This window comes from Myotis davidii, unplaced genomic scaffold (assembly GCF_000327345.1).
Source record: "Myotis davidii unplaced genomic scaffold, ASM32734v1 scaffold309, whole genome shotgun sequence".
In the NCBI taxonomy this organism is placed as follows: Eukaryota; Metazoa; Chordata; class Mammalia; order Chiroptera; family Vespertilionidae; genus Myotis; species Myotis davidii.
The window spans coordinates 3,334,469-3,350,155 of record NW_006383013.1 but is presented as its reverse complement, the minus strand read 5'-3'; the positions used below and the strand labels follow the sequence as shown (position 1 = coordinate 3,350,155).

General features: G+C 39.1%; 1 protein-coding gene across 1 annotated transcript in view; it reads left to right on the top strand.

Annotated features, from left to right (window-relative positions):
• The window catches only part of SPTLC2 (serine palmitoyltransferase long chain base subunit 2), a 65,082-nt gene extending 50,060 nt beyond the window's left edge, over positions 1–15,022 (top strand). Inside the window, exons 10-12 of the mRNA XM_015558053.1 lie at positions 8,406–8,541; positions 10,108–10,237; positions 14,645–15,022. Coding sequence (XP_015413539.1) covers positions 8,406–8,541; positions 10,108–10,237; positions 14,645–14,764 — 386 coding nt within the window. The 3' untranslated portion in view covers positions 14,765–15,022. The remainder of the gene's footprint in view (positions 1–8,405; positions 8,542–10,107; positions 10,238–14,644) is intronic.
• The last annotated feature ends 665 nt before the right edge of the window (positions 15,023–15,687 follow it).

Genomic DNA, 15,687 nt, shown 5'->3' with positions numbered 1-15,687 from the left:
GGCGACCCGTATGAAAGGGTCGTTCGACCCCCAAAGGGGTCGCAACCCACAGGTTGAGAACCGCTGATCTAGGGGGAAAGGTGACTTTATTGGAATGAAAGTAGATGCAGAGATAGAAAATAAATGGGCAACATTGTCAGATTTGTGCGTTTATTGATATGATTATTTTAAAAGGGAAGGGAGGAAAGAGTAAGGCCCAGCCCCTTTATCCTTTCATTTTCTGCCTTTAACTCTGAAGTGCTGTTTTCATAACACTTACCCTGTCTTAATTCCTGGAACACCCAACATAAAAAATTTTGATTTTTTTTTTTTCTAATTCAATTTAAACAACAAAAGCTAAGAGAATGCCTGAACCTACCACTATAAAATCTATATGGTTCTGTTTTGGGCTTGGTTTTTTTGTTTGTATAGTAAAAGGGTGATTATTAAATTATAGTTGGATATATTTAAGATTATGAATTGAGATATCAGAAGTTTAACCTCATTCTAGTTTTTTTAAAATATATTTTTATTGATTTCAGAGAGAGAGGATGGGAGAGGAATATAGAGATAGAAACATTGATAAGAGAAACATCAATCAGCTGCCTCCTGCATGCTCCCTTACTGGTGATCGAGCCCCAAACCCGGCATGTGCCCTAAATGGGAATCAAACTGGTGACCCTTGGTTCATGGGTTGCTGCTAGCCTGCAACCCGGGCATGTGCCCTTGACCAGAATCGAACCCGGGACCCTTCAGTCCATAGGCTGACGCTCTATCCACTGAGCCAAAGCAGCTAAGGCTCATTCAAGATTTTTAACTGCAGTTGATTTTCCAAATATTTAAATTTTTATTTTTATTGAAGTGTTTACATTCATACAGTGAAGTGCACAAATCTTATGCATTCGATTCAATGAATAAAATCATACCCATCTAACCACCACCTGATCATGGAATAGAATATTTCTAGTATCCCAGAAGACTGTCTTGTGCTTCTTCTAGTCCATTCCTCTTTGCCAAAGATAAACCAATATTTTCACTCTGTATATTAGTTTTGCCCATTCTTGAAATTCGTATAAATGGAATCTTATTTTATTGATTTCAGAGAGGAAGGGAGAGGGAGAGAGAAACATCAATGATGAGAGAGAATCGTTGATTGGCTGCCTCCTGCACTCCCCACATGGGAGATCGAGCCGGCAACCCAGGCATGTGCCCCAACTGGGAATCCAACTGTGACCTCCTGGTTAATAGGTTGATGATTTACTACTGACCCATGCCTGTCGGGCTTACATACAGTCTTTATATATAATCCGTCTTTTGAATCTGGCATATTATATTAATCAGTATGTCTTTGAGATTCACCCATATGTTTAGTTGGAATACTTTATTTATTGCTACCTAGTATTCTGTTGCTTGACTATCTTACAGTTTATCCATTGTGCTGATAGGCTTTTGGGTTGTGTATTGATTTTGGCTGTTATCAAGAGTGACATTCTTGTACCTGTATTACCTGTTTTTTTGGTACACAATTCCGTTGGGTATATCTACCTAGAAATGGAATTGTTGGGTCATAGAGTAGGCATATGTTCAGGTTTAGTATATCTTTCTTTTTTTAAAAAAAAAATTTAATTGATTGATTTGAGAGAGAGAGAAACAAACATTGGTTGTTCCACTTATTTGTGCAGCCATTGTTTGATTTCTGTATGTGCCTTGACCAGGGATCAAGCCCTCAACCTTGATGTATCGAGATGACACTCTAACCAACTGAACTACCCATCTAGGGCCTCAGTATATCTTTCTTTCTTTTTTAATGCTATTTTTTAAATTGATTTTTTGAGAGAGGGGGGAAGGGAATGGGATAGAGAGATAAAACATTGATGAGAGAGAAACATCGTTGATTGGCTGTCTCCTGAATGCACCCTACTAGGGATTGAGCCCACAACCCAGGCATGTGCCCTGACAAGAAATCAAACTGGTGACCTCTTCATTCATGGGTTGATGCTCAACCACTGGGCAACACCGGTTAGTCTCAGTGTATCTTTCTTATCAGGAGGTAAGGTGGGTTAGTAGTTGACCTGGTAGTATTTAGAGATATAGTAACTGAAGCAAAATACACTTTTTTCACTTATTTATGCATTCATTAGTTGATTCTTGTACATGCCCTGACCAGAGATCAATGTGTATTGGGACAATGCTGTAACCAACTGAGCTACCTGGCCAGGGCTGTTTTAAAAAAAATGCTTTTGAAGGGAAAAACCACAGGAGTAAACATGTTCCTTTTTACTCTGCAATATAATTCAACCAAAGTAATATATATTAGAAAAAGCAACTTTCCAAGCAAAACAAGACCTTGGACAGTTGGTTAAAGTAAATGATTAGACATAAAATACTAAATTAAGGAGATAAGAACTATCCACAATGTAATGTTTTTGATGGTATAAATTAGAACATGGCGATGGGTAGAATTTTTCCATATTTTATCCCACCTCAAGTGCCTTAACTTGTATTAATGCTGAAAACTAACTGAAACCATTTTGGGGGCTATCTGTTTTATTTGGGGGACCCTAAATTGAGAAAACTTTTATTTGCTTTAAGATTGTGACCTTTAAGAAGAAAAGGAGGAGGGAAAAAGAAGTGCTTTGATTTCAGATTTTTCCAGCCCATTATAATTAACTGGAAAGTATAAGCCTGAAGAGTAGCAGTAATTTTATTTTATTTTTCCCAGGAAGGCAGATTATATCAGCATATCCAGGAAATCTAAGAAGATTAGGAGCTGTGTAATGGAGTATAATGTGAGTTAGGAGAGCAACTCTGGCTGAACATCATTTATATTTCTGTCCTTTATTTTGAAAGAGTCCAGTTAACACCATAAATGTTATTTTTGAAGTTTCAGACTCAAACACATTTTATTGATTATGTCATGTTATATAAAAGTTCATCAGCTAAATTGAAAATTATACTATTTAAGCAGGTAAGTACATGCTGTATTCTTTGAAACATAAATTCTATGTAAATAGCACTAATTCCATATCTTTGCCTTAAGACAAAATAAGTAATGATACAGTAGTTCTTTCAGACCTCAAGATTACATGGCTGAGAATTCTTGATTAAGACTTGATTAAAATATTCCTTTTGAAAAGAGCTGAAATACAAGTGGTACAACTTTACAATCTATTTGGCTGTGGATAATGTAGTTCTCTAAATCTAATTCTGTTTTGTAAAAGTGATTTAAAGTTATCACTATGTCATGTTTATTAATAGGTAGATAATTTGCCCTAACTAGTTTGGCTCAGTGGATAGAGCGTCAGCCTGTGGACTGAGGGGTCCCGGGTTCAATTCCGGTCAAGAGCATGTACCTTGGTTGCAGGCACATCCCCAGTAGGAGGTGTGCAAGAGGCAGCTGATCGATGTTTCTCTCTCATCGATGTTTCTCTCTATTCCTCTCCCTTCCTCTCTGTAAAAAAATCAATAAAATATATTTTTTTAAAAAATGGGTAGATAATTGTGATGCTTCTTCTATCTCTGTCCTAAAAGGGCTTTCTGTTTCCTTAAAGGAATTGAATCTAATAATTCCATCACAACCTATTGATAATTTCAAATTCATTACTTCCTTCCTGAGCATAAAGTTTATTAAAGATATATGCTGTGTTCTCTGAGAAATGAATTACACACACTTACTTTTCTCTTTCATGCCAAGCTGTAGATTTTTATAAAAGATGTTCTAAAAATGGTTTCATTCTAACAAACCATATTGATGCAGTCTAAAAGGACCGCCACAGAGTGAGGTTCAGTTGTAAAGTTCACGAGAAATTAGTAGAGGTTTTCTCCAAATGCTCTTAGGCTTTTTATTGCACTTAAAAGTAAAGATTTATGTTTGAAAAGTAGAGAATGCTGACTTCTTATGTAACCATCTGTGCTCTTAGGCAAGGATAAAGACCTCTTAAGAGTTATATTTTTTTAACAAAGCTAAACATTCTAAAATTAATTTTTTTATTAAGGTACCATTGCTTAAATAGCAAATTTCAGGTATACAACATTATAATTTGTTTCTCTATACTCTATTTCCTGCTCATCACAAAAGTCTAGTATCTCTCCATTACTATATATTTGACCTCTTTACCCATTGCATCTTCCCACTTTCCTTTCCCTCTGATTACCACCTTTCTGTTGTCTATATCTATGGGTTTGGTTTTTTTTTGTTATGTTTATTAATTTCATACTTTTTTGTTTTATATTCCATATGAATGAAATCATACAGGTTTTGTTTTTTTCCATCTGATTTATTTCACTTAGCATAATATCCTCAAGCTCCATCCATGTTGTCACAAATGGTAATTTTTCATCTTTTTTATGACTGAGACCGTGTATGTGTGTGTGAGACATATCATATCTCCTTTATTCACTCATTCATTGATGGACACTTTGGTTGTTTCTGTATCTTGGCTATTGTAAATAATGCTGCAGTGAACATAGGGGAACATACATCTTTTTGAATTAGTGTTCTTACAAGTAGAGAATTGTTTTTTATCTGAATTTATAGCTGCCAGAATGTAGGTTTATAATCTCAAGTCTGATATTTATTAACATATGAAGGATAAATAAATTCTGGTATACTTTCACAAAGGAATACTGTTCACCAATATTAAGGATATATAAGTTGGGGATTTTAAATGCCTCTTCTGTCGTATCTTGGCAGTGGATAGAGCATCGGCCTGCGGACTGGGGGGTCCCGGGTTCCATTCTGGTCAAGGGCATGTATCTGGGTTGCGGGCGCATCCCCTGTGGGGGGTGTGCAGGAGGCGGCTGATCGATGTTTCTCTCTCATCGATGTTTCTGACTCTCTCTCTCCCTTCCTCTCTGTAAAAAATCAATAAAATATATTTTAAAAAATTATTAAATGCCTCTTCCTAGTATCTTCGGGTTGTATATGCATGTGTTAATTTAGATGTATTTTCTTTTGGAACTCTTATGTCAGGGAACAGATGATGAATGGTGAGAGTGAGATTTCCATTTCTTTCATTTAAAAAAAAACACATTTAAAATGATATAGCAATTAGTGGAAAAGTTAAGGTCTAAATCTTTTAACATTTCTTTATTGATAATTTTTCTTGATGTTCTTGGAATATATTTATTGGGATTTTTAAATAAGGTTTTTGGTGCATGATAGGAAAACAGCAAGTTGCAAAATGATAACGTGAGCATGAGAAAAATTAATGTACACTATTATGCAAATATTCACTCAAGTTTTTAGAAACCATCTTTAATGAGATATCATTTACATACAATGAAATTCACCAATTTTAAGTGTATAATTCCATGAGTTTTGACAGATGTATAATCATGTAACCATACTACAATGAAGGTATAGAGTATTTTTGTCACCCCAAAAGTTTCCTCATACCCCTTTGCTGCCAATCCTTCCTCCATTCCTTGGCAACCACAGATCTGTTTCCTGTCACTATAATTGTCTCTTTAAATTTTTCTATAAATGAATTCACACAGTGTATATAGTCTTGTGCCTGGCTTATTTAACATAATGCTTATGAGATTCATCAGCATTGTTGTAGCAGTTATTTCTTTTTATATGTTTTCTTTATCTTCTTATCATCTTTCCTCTACCTTTCTGAATGTAGAAGCATTTTTTTAAATGTATTTTTATTTCAGAGAGAGGAAGGGAGAGGGGAGAGAGGAATGGAAACATCAGTGATAAAAGAGAATCATTGATCAGCTGCCTCCTTCACACCCCCTACTGGGGATTGAACCCGCAACCCAGGCATGTGCCCTGACTAGGAATCGAACTCAGGACTTCCTGGTTCATGAGTGGACGCTCAACCAATGAGCCACACTGACCAGGCTAGGAGCATATTTTTAATAGCATTACTCTGTTATTTCTGTTGATTGAATTTTCTCCTAGTAGTGGGTAATATTTTCCTATTTCTATGAATGTGTGGATTGTTTTTATTATATGTCAGATATATTTCCATTATTGGGTGTTGCATTCCTTTTGATAATTTTGGACTTTGTTCTTGAAATCAGTTGGATCCTTTTGAGACTCGCTTTTAAGGTTTGTTAGAGTGTGTCAAGCACAATTTTTAGTCTCAGGCTAATTTAACTCCATTACTATTGTGATACCCTTCTGAGGTCTTTCCATGTGGGTGGGTGAAAATAAAAACTATTGCCAACTCAGTTAGCTGCATTCTGGTGTATCCTTCCCCGGCACCTGATGGTTTCTTCTCATACTTATGCAGGTCAGCACTCTGCCAGAGGCTCAAGGGGCCCTTCCATAGATCCCCTCATCCTCTCCTATATACTGCCCAATAAATTCTAGCCTCCTTAGCCTCTCCAGCTCCTATCTCTGGTGTCCTCAACTGACAAGACTAGGTTCCCCACCCTATGCAGCAGATTAGGACCTACTCTGGTAGCACAGGGACAATCCAAAGGCTCACCTCCTGTTAACCTTCTCAGTCCTGCACTGCCTGTGGCCCAGTACCTGGAAGCCATTGTTTTATATTCTTCATCCAGTTTTCTATTGTTTATAGCAGGAAGATAATCTGGTCACTGTTATGCTATCATGGCCAGAGTGGAATTCTCTTCTTTTGAGTAAGAGTAAGCATATATTGCTATTTCTAGAGCACATGGCTCATCATTCCTTAACATACTTAAATATAACACACTTTAATGTCTGCTTTATTATTTGTAAGAGTTATGTCATAATTTTAGCGATGTTCATTAGAGTTCATACTAAGCTAATCTATGTTTGAGTGTTATTTTTTGGTCAACTTGAAATTATTTACATAGAGAGTATTAAATTCGGGTTATTTGTTAATCCTCACCCAAGGATATTTTTCCACTGATTTTTAGGAAGAGTAGATAGGAGAGAGAGAAGGAAAGACAGAGAGGAACACCGATGTGAGAGAGACACATCAATTGGTTGCCTCCTGCATGAGCCCCGACCAGGCCCTGTGCCAGGGAGAAGCCTGCAACCAAGGTACATGCCCTTGGCTGGAATCGAACCCAGGACCCTTTGGTCCATAGGCTGACACTCTATCCACCTGAGCCAAACTGGCTAGGGCAATTTGGGGTTATTTGTAGCAAACATATCTAAAGTAGCTTCCCATCAATGATGGATATAGTAGTATTCTAATTTTAAGGAAATATATTCACCATTTGTATTTCTGGTTGATTAATTTATCTTTTGAACAGTATAATGTTTGTTTTTTTCAATATTTATTTTCTGGCTTTCTAATATATGTGAGAAAATGACTGCAAACCTTTTTTTTCTTATTGGATTTATTGGGATGACATCTATAATAATAAAAGGGTAATATGCTAATTAGACCAGAAGCCCTTCTGGGCGTCATTCCGAACATCCTTCTGGACAAAGCCAGGGCCAGAGGAAAGCCTGGGTCCTGGGTGCCAGAGGGAAGCCTGTGCCGGCAGTCGCGGGGGAAAGAAGGCCTACTCTTGCACGAATTTTCGTGCATCAGGCCTCTAGTTGGTTAATAAAATTATATAGGTTTCAGGTGTACAATTCTATAATACATCCTCTGTTTACCACTCCAAGTCAAGTCTCCTTAAAGCATCGCCATTTATCCTCCTTCACCCTCTCCGACCTCCCCCAGCCCCCTCTGCAAACCTTTTCTTTACTTGGGCATATTCGTAATTAAGATCATCGTTTGAATTCATGGTTTGCTCTCTATTACAGAACAGTTGTTGGGACATCTATTCATAGATTGACCTACCATGATGTCAAAAACAGGCCAAACCTTTAGTCACTTAGCAGTTAGAGAAATGTATGTTTCAATCCATTGGTGTTATAGGGAAGATGGACAATGTGGGATTAAAAATAATGATTTTACATTATTATGGATATGCTGTTGCTGTCTGGTAGGAGTTTTGGGGAAACGGTAACATAAAATCAGACTCTTAAGAGGAAAATTTGGGTCTCTACATGACTCTGGTCTTATATGTAAAAATTATTCACAGCACCGTTAGGTGGAATGAATATTAAAGGTGAGAGACCTAGATTCTAGTCTCAGCTGTGCCACTTATTACCATGTGACTTACCAGCCAATCACCGCCTTTGTGAGAGTCTCCTGATCTATAAAATGAAGATGAAAATAAATATCCTACCTACTGCAAAAGGATGGTAGGATGTTAAATGAGATGACAATGTTTGAGGATGCTAATGTGCAATGGAAAAATTAGCTGTTAAACTTATTTTGTACATTACTATAAAATCTGTTGTCAACACCTAGTCTGACAAAATACAAAGCAAGATATATTTCATACAGCTTGCTGTGCAAAAATATTTTATGTTGGAAAGGAAGAAATAAATGATAGGACTGATTGACAGAATGGAGATAGAGGCGATTGCTCTCTTTTTTTTCTTCTTAATATTATTTTATTGTTTTCCCATGATTTTCCAGGCAAAGAGTGTGTACAGCAGTTAGCTGAAAATACTAGGTATTTCAGGAGACGCCTGAAAGAGATGGGCTTCATCATCTATGGAAATGAAGATTCTCCAGTGGTGCCTTTGATGCTCTACATGCCAGCCAAAATCGGGTACGTTTTATTGCATAATACAAACTGGTCTCTCTAGGCTTAAGGTTTCCGTGATGTGAGACTCAGAATTAGGTATTTTGGCCTTTTCATGTTAACATGTATTCGCTAGATATGCCATTGACTAGTGGATTCCAACTTGTAAAATATGTTAACTTGTTAGTCTTTCATTAAACATACATTTGAGTTTAATGCACTCTTCTGGGGGATTGAGATAGATCAGCAAACAATACACAAAAGTAAAAACCCTCTCCCGTGGAGCTTACGTTCTAGTGGGGCGACAGACAAACATAATAGATAAGTAAATTATGACATGTGAGAAGATGTTTAGAGCTATGGGAAATACAGAGCAGATGTGGGTCATTGAGCGTGCCCTTTGGCGGGCAGTTTACAGCATTAAATGGAGTGGTCAGGGTGTGCCTCAGTGGGAAGGGAACATGACACCTGAGCTTAAAGGACAGAGAGAGTTACCCACCTGGAGAAAGAAGTTTTTGTGCAAAGGCCATAAGGCAGGAACATGCTTAGCCAAGGGAAGAATAGCAAGGAGGTGAGTGGAGCTGAAGTGCAGTGCCCATGAGGGCGAGTGGTGTGAGCCATGCAGTCAGGGCGTGTGCTTGCATAATTATCAGAAGTGCAGATTGCACCAGCTTCTTTGGCTTGTTCAGGGTGTGTATAATAGGAAGCCTTGTCCTAGAATGGCTTCCAGTGTATAACAAAACCAGAAGACATTTGAAAAGCAAATATGAAATGAACCAATACAATTATTTGCAAAATAATTACATGCAAAATTGTTCCAGAGATGGAAAATAATTCAGATTTGTGAGTTTTGACTGGTTCTTAGATATAAAATTGGATAAAGTTTAATTGAAGTCATGAAAGGAGCAAATATTTTATTCATCTTTGAATCCCGTTACCCACCGCAGGCCCTGGCATTCAGAGGCCACTCAGTAATGTTTATGAAAATGAATAGGAGGGAAAATTCAATCAGGGAACCCAGAAACATGGTGATTCCTACGATAATAATGAGGGGGAAATTGGGCAGGGGTGCTCACTGAGGCAAAAAGAGTTCAGTTTTCAACAAGAAGTCATATGGGCAGTTGGCCTTATGGCCTTCAGAAGCAATGGTGGAAATGAGCCAGGCAGAGGTGTAGAATTTTCCTCATTCTTGAAATGGAATTATCATGAATAAACTGGAAGAGTTATTCAGTCTGGAGGACTGACTGAATCTAGAACCCTTTCTTTAGAGAGGACTGTGTCTATTTTGCCCTAGTGAAGCTGACCACACTTTAAGGCCAAAATTGCAAATTACTTTAGGCAAGCCCTATTAAAAATTGGTCTCTGCCAACTGTCTTCTTCACCTTTGTGAAGAAAACCATTTGGGAGGCATCCACTTTTGGAATGAGTAAAAAACGTCTTTGTGAACTGTCCATGTTAACTTGAAGAGGAAATTCCTCCTAGAAGTCTGCAGCGCCTCTCACTCAAGAGTTTAGCTCATTCAGCCCTGCAGGACCTCTGTACTGTATGCTTTATGACTCTTCCTGGTTTCTTTTCCTTGCTTTCCCTTCGCAGCGCCTTTGGACGGGAGATGCTGAAGCGGAACATCGGAGTAGTTGTGGTGGGATTTCCTGCCACCCCAATTATTGAGTCCAGAGCCAGGTTTTGCCTGTCAGCAGCTCATACCAAAGAAATTCTCGATACTGTAAGTAGACACTTTAACCTTGGTATAAAATACCTTATACTAAGAGGGCCTGATTATCAGATGAAATTATTTGTTGATTGTGACGTTCTTTGAGCACCTAAGATATTTACCAGTAAAATAGAGGAGGGAATATACAGTGCTACTTAAAACATTGCTGTTTACCAAAAAAGAACAAAGAAAAACCATTAGCATCACCCACCAGACCCTGTGTGATCATGGGGACTTTGGGGAATTTTTTGGCTTCATCTTGTTCCATGCCCTCCCTCTTTATGGCCTCTACAACTAACTATACAGTTCTCTTTCTACTCTTTGTTTCTACTCTAAACGATCTTGTTTGTTTTTTTTGTCTGTAGGATTTTCTTTCTTGAGCCTTCTCTTATCTTTTCCTTGCTAATTCCTACTCATTCGTCATATCTCCACTTAAAGGAAACTGGCCCAAGGCTATTCCCAAACCCTCTTGCTTGATGTTTCCTTGGAATCTTAATATTTCTCCTTAGTGCCCTAGCCAGTTTGGCTCAGTGGCTAGAGCATCAGCCTGCGGACTGAAGGGCCCCGGGTTCGATTCTGGCAAAGGGCACATGCCCGGGTTGCGGGCTCAATTCCCAGTAGGGGGTGTGCAAGAGGCAGCCAATCAATGATTCTCTCTCATCATTGATGCTTCTATCTCTCTCTCCTTCTCCCTTCCTCTTTGAAATCAATAAAGAAATATATTTTAAAAAGAAAAGATTTCTCCTTAGGGAATTATTCACACCTTTCATTGTTTATGGAAATACTCTCCATTAGATAAATCTTGAGGGTAGGAGCCAAGTCTGTTTTGCCCATTCTCTATCCCAAGACCTAACACAGTACCAGGCACATTTATGATAGCATTCAAACATTGCTGAAAGAAGATTTAAGTAAATGGAAAGACATCCTGAGTTTGCGGATTGGAAGATTTAATATTGTTAAGATGGTAGGCAGTACAGCAAGATCCATAAATCCATTGTGCAATCCCTATCAAAATCCCAATGGCTTTTTTTGCAGAAAGTTTAAAGCCTCAAATTCATATGGAACTATAGGGTCCCCAGATAGCCAAAATAGTATTAAAAAAGAAAATTGAAGTTGGAGGACTCAAACTTCCTGATTTCAAAACTTACTACAAAGCTATAGTAAGTCAAAACAGTGGGATTCTAGTATACAGATGTTCTTATAGACCAATGGAATAGCACTGAGAGGAATAAACCCAAGCATCTGGCTAATTAATGTTCAACAAGGGAACCAAAGCTAGTCAATGGGGAAAGACTAGTCTCTTCAACAGATGGTGCCAGGCAATTGGATAACCACATGATAAAGTTGGTCCCCCACAGCATGGGTGATCTTAGAAAGCATTTTGTTAAGTGAAAGAAGCCAGACACAACAGACCACATTTACACAAAACATCCTGTAAAGGCAAATTCCTAGGGTCAGCCCTAGCTGGTTTGGCTCAGGGGTTAGAGCAGGGGTGGGCAAACTTTTTGACTCGAGGGCCACAATGGGTTCTTAAACTGGACCGGAGGGCCAGAACAAAAGCATGGATGGAGTGTTTGTGTGAACTAAGATAAATTCAAAGTAAACATCATTACATAAAAGGGTTCGGTCTTTTTTTTTTTTTTTTTAGTTTTATTCATTTCAAACGGGCCGGATCCGGTCCACAGGCCATAGTTTGCTCACAGCTGGGATAGAGCATCGGCCTGCGGACTGAAGGGTCCCAGGTTCGATTCCAGTCAGGGGCACATGCCCGGGTTGTGGGCTCAGTTCCTGGTGGGGGGCGTGCAGGAGTCAGTCAGTCCATGATTCTCTCTTATCATTGATGTTTCTATCTCTCCCTTCCTCTCTGAAATGAATAAAAATATATTTTTTTAAAAAAAAATTCATAGGGTCAGAAAATAGATTGGTGCTCCTGGCTAGGTGACTCAGTTTTGAGCGTCATCCCGTACACCTCCCCCCCCAAAAAAGTTGCAGATTCAATTCCTGGTCAGGGTACATACCTAGGTTGCAGGTTCAATTCCTGATCAGGATATGTATGGGAGGCAACCAAACAGTGTTTCTCTCTCTCTTTCTTTCTCTTTCTCTCTCCCTTTCCTCTCTCTAAAATCAATACACCCATTGAGGATTTTTTTAAATTACTCTTTAAAAATAGAAAAGAAAAGAAAATCTGGTAGTTATCAGGGCTAGTGGTGAGGGAGGAATGAGGATTGATTGATAGGAGTATGAGGTTTCTTTTTTGAGGTGATGTGCTTTATAATTAGTAATGAAAGTTGTACAGCTCTGAATATATTAAAAGCATTGACTTGTACACTTTCAAAAGGTGAATTTGTGGCATGTGAATTGTATCTCATTAAAGTGTTATTTTTAAAAATAAGGGCAGTGCTATTGGTTCAGGAGCCCAGCTGTTCTAAAATACTCTTATTAAAGGACCACACTCAAGCCTTAGTTAACACTTTTTTAACTAAGAACCCATCTTACCCTGTGATCCAGAGGTCTGGTGTAGACTATTTGTTAACAAATGGTGGTCCTTGTAATGGTTCCTTATTTCTAATCTAACCAGGTAACCCCACATAAAAGCCGGCAGTTTCTAGTTACAATTTTACCTTTTATGTAAATAAAACTTACTCATCTGAAATATTTGGTTTGGGATCAGAAGGAATTTTGTTATCTAGATCCCTTTGGGCTACTGTGGGTTTATTCCTGTCTCTATTCATTTTCTTTTTTAAATTGATGACAAAATATTAAGTTCTTCTTAATTTTGAGTTCATAAATGTCCTTTACTCTGTGATCTTAGTAAGTCATGTGTTGTTTTAAATTAACAAATTCTATATCAGAGGTCAGGAGCATAAAGGGCTAATGGGTTCTCACAGCTAAAATTCAACCTTAAATTGTTTCCATATGAAGCTTTCAATTAAGCCTCTTCTTAAAGGTACCACTGTTCTGATAACATATTGAAATTCGGCTCTTACTTGCTTTTTATATCTTTTCACATTTGGAGTGAAGAATGTTTTATCTTATGCTGGAATAAATAAGGAATACTATTAGTGGGCTTTTCCTCTCTACAAACACTGATTTTTAAAAGTTAAACTTAAGAATAGGTAAATGTGACTTTTTACTAATAGCGAACTGATTCCCTCTTCTGAAGTAGAAGGTGTACATTTTTACATGTTATAACCATAAGTGGACAGATGATGTAGATGGCTTGATGGAATGCAAAGAGTTACAGGGCTTCTGCCCACCTTACTGTTTCTTATGAGATGGTGTCATAGAGCCATCATCTCCGAAGCCAAGCACATTCACCCCAGGCTTGTTATTAGACCCACTAGGTAACGTCCACGGGTCTGGGGAGTGAGTAACAGGGCTGCAGAGCTACCATGAATTGAAAATTGCATTCTTTGACCTATGCCAGGTTCTTTTATTAGAAAGTCTTAGCATCTAGGATTTGAAACATTTTCCTGTCTTCCTTGAATTTCTCTGAGATATCTCTGGGGCATAGAGTTTCTCTATCCTTGCAGTAAAATTTTCTCTGAGAAATTCTGAACACATCCCTTTCTTATATTGGAATCCTCTATTTTGACTGTGTGTGGTGCTTTTTGGAAAGGTTAACTCTGTGAACTCTGATTCATATGTTGCTGTATGTATGTCATATTTCAAGAGCTTTTTTCTTCAATACACATAAGAGACCATACATGGATTGCTGCTACCAGGTAGACTAGTGTAGCAATCAGGAAGACTTTGCCTTTTATAGCTTGCCTTACTGTTTGAATTGTTTTATATGAAGCCTATTTTCTTTGAAAAATAAAGGGCTAATTTTACAGGAAAGAACATTATACTGAGCAGAGTTTTGATGGGAAGATGAGATAATCTCCCAAGATTGGGGTTCTGGAGCTCAAATCGAGCTCTGTCCTTTCCCTGCTCCTCCCTTACCTGTAGCCTGTTCCTCACCCACACAGTCTCCTCCTCACATTTCCACTTGTTCTTCCTGAGTCAGGGCAGCAGTCCCCCTTGGGGACTTTATCCATCTTGCATCTGGGAGGTACTCAGCGCAGACTTCTCGTCAGTTTTCTGGAGCATGATACTGGAAAGAGTAAGCACTGAAGTATAAAAGGAGAGAGAATACATTGTGGCCGGCCTGGCAAGTCCAGGGCACATGTTCCTTTTCCTGCCAAGCTTAACATACTGTGGTGAATTATACCCTTTATCCTGAATACCTGCTATTCACAACCCATTATTCATGGTCAGCCCCACGTTCTTGCTCAGAAAGCAGCTTTTTGCATAGCTGCACTGTGGTCCGGCCGGAGTAAGCACACTGGATGCAAACAGTCCCACCAGAGGATGGGAAGCACCAGCCACGCCTGCAGCCCCTGGCTCTGACCACCTCTGCTCTGTCTTACGTTTCAGGCTCTCAAGGAGATAGATGAAGTTGGGGACTTACTACAGCTGAAGTATTCCCGTCACCGGTTGGTGCCGCTGCTGGACAGGCCCTTTGATGAGACCACATATGAAGAAACAGAAGACTGAGCCTTTTTGGTGCTCCCTTACGGAAACTCTCCCTCACCCAGGACAGTGTGTGGCCTTTCTGAGCCAGTTCCAGGAACCACACTTCTGTGGCCGCCTCACGTGAAAGACATTTTCTCAACTACTGACGGTGGCCACCTCCACTCCAAATGGCATTTTGTAAATAGGAAAAACTGCTCCACGTCTTCCTTTGCTGCATTTCACCTTTTAAAAAAGGTGATTCACTTTGCTTTTTTGTCCATTAAAATATGTTTTATTTTATAACTATCCTATTTGTGAAATCACACTGACCCTAGCCTGCCTCTGCTAACCATGCAGGCTGTTGCCCTTCCCCAGCCGCCTTGCAGCCTTGGGCCCATCCAAAGCTGCCAGCCGGCATCACAGCCTCAAGACTCACCTAGCCCCCCCTCCCTCGGGAGCAAGTGCCTTCCACTTACTTCCACTCCAGATCCCGGAGGTTGCCAACCTGGGAATCCTTATTTAACCAGTCAAGTAATCAACCAAAGTGTTCTGCTTTTAGTCTTAAGTTTAGCCTTTTAAGAAAAACAGAAAACGTTAACACTGTTGATATTCTCCCTCGTTGTGTAACTCCCCCTGGTCTAGAGCCTCCCAAGTCGTGGTCTTGTTCCATTTACTGGAATGGAACAAAGATTTCTTCATTCACCATCAAATATTTCTTCATGATGGTCACTGTCTGAGGGTATGTCCAATTTCTGGATTCTCCCAAGCTGTAACGTAATGCCCCCACCCCCTACGTAGAACACTTAAATTGTTTTAAAGGCACCCGCACCCCACCCTGATCAGACCTCCGTGGTGAAGCTGACTCACACTTCACGATTCTATGTTCAAAGCTGCTCCGTGAAATGATGTGCAGTCCTGCTGGGTGAGGGGCAGGGGCAGCTGGAAGAATTGATTACCACTTGCAG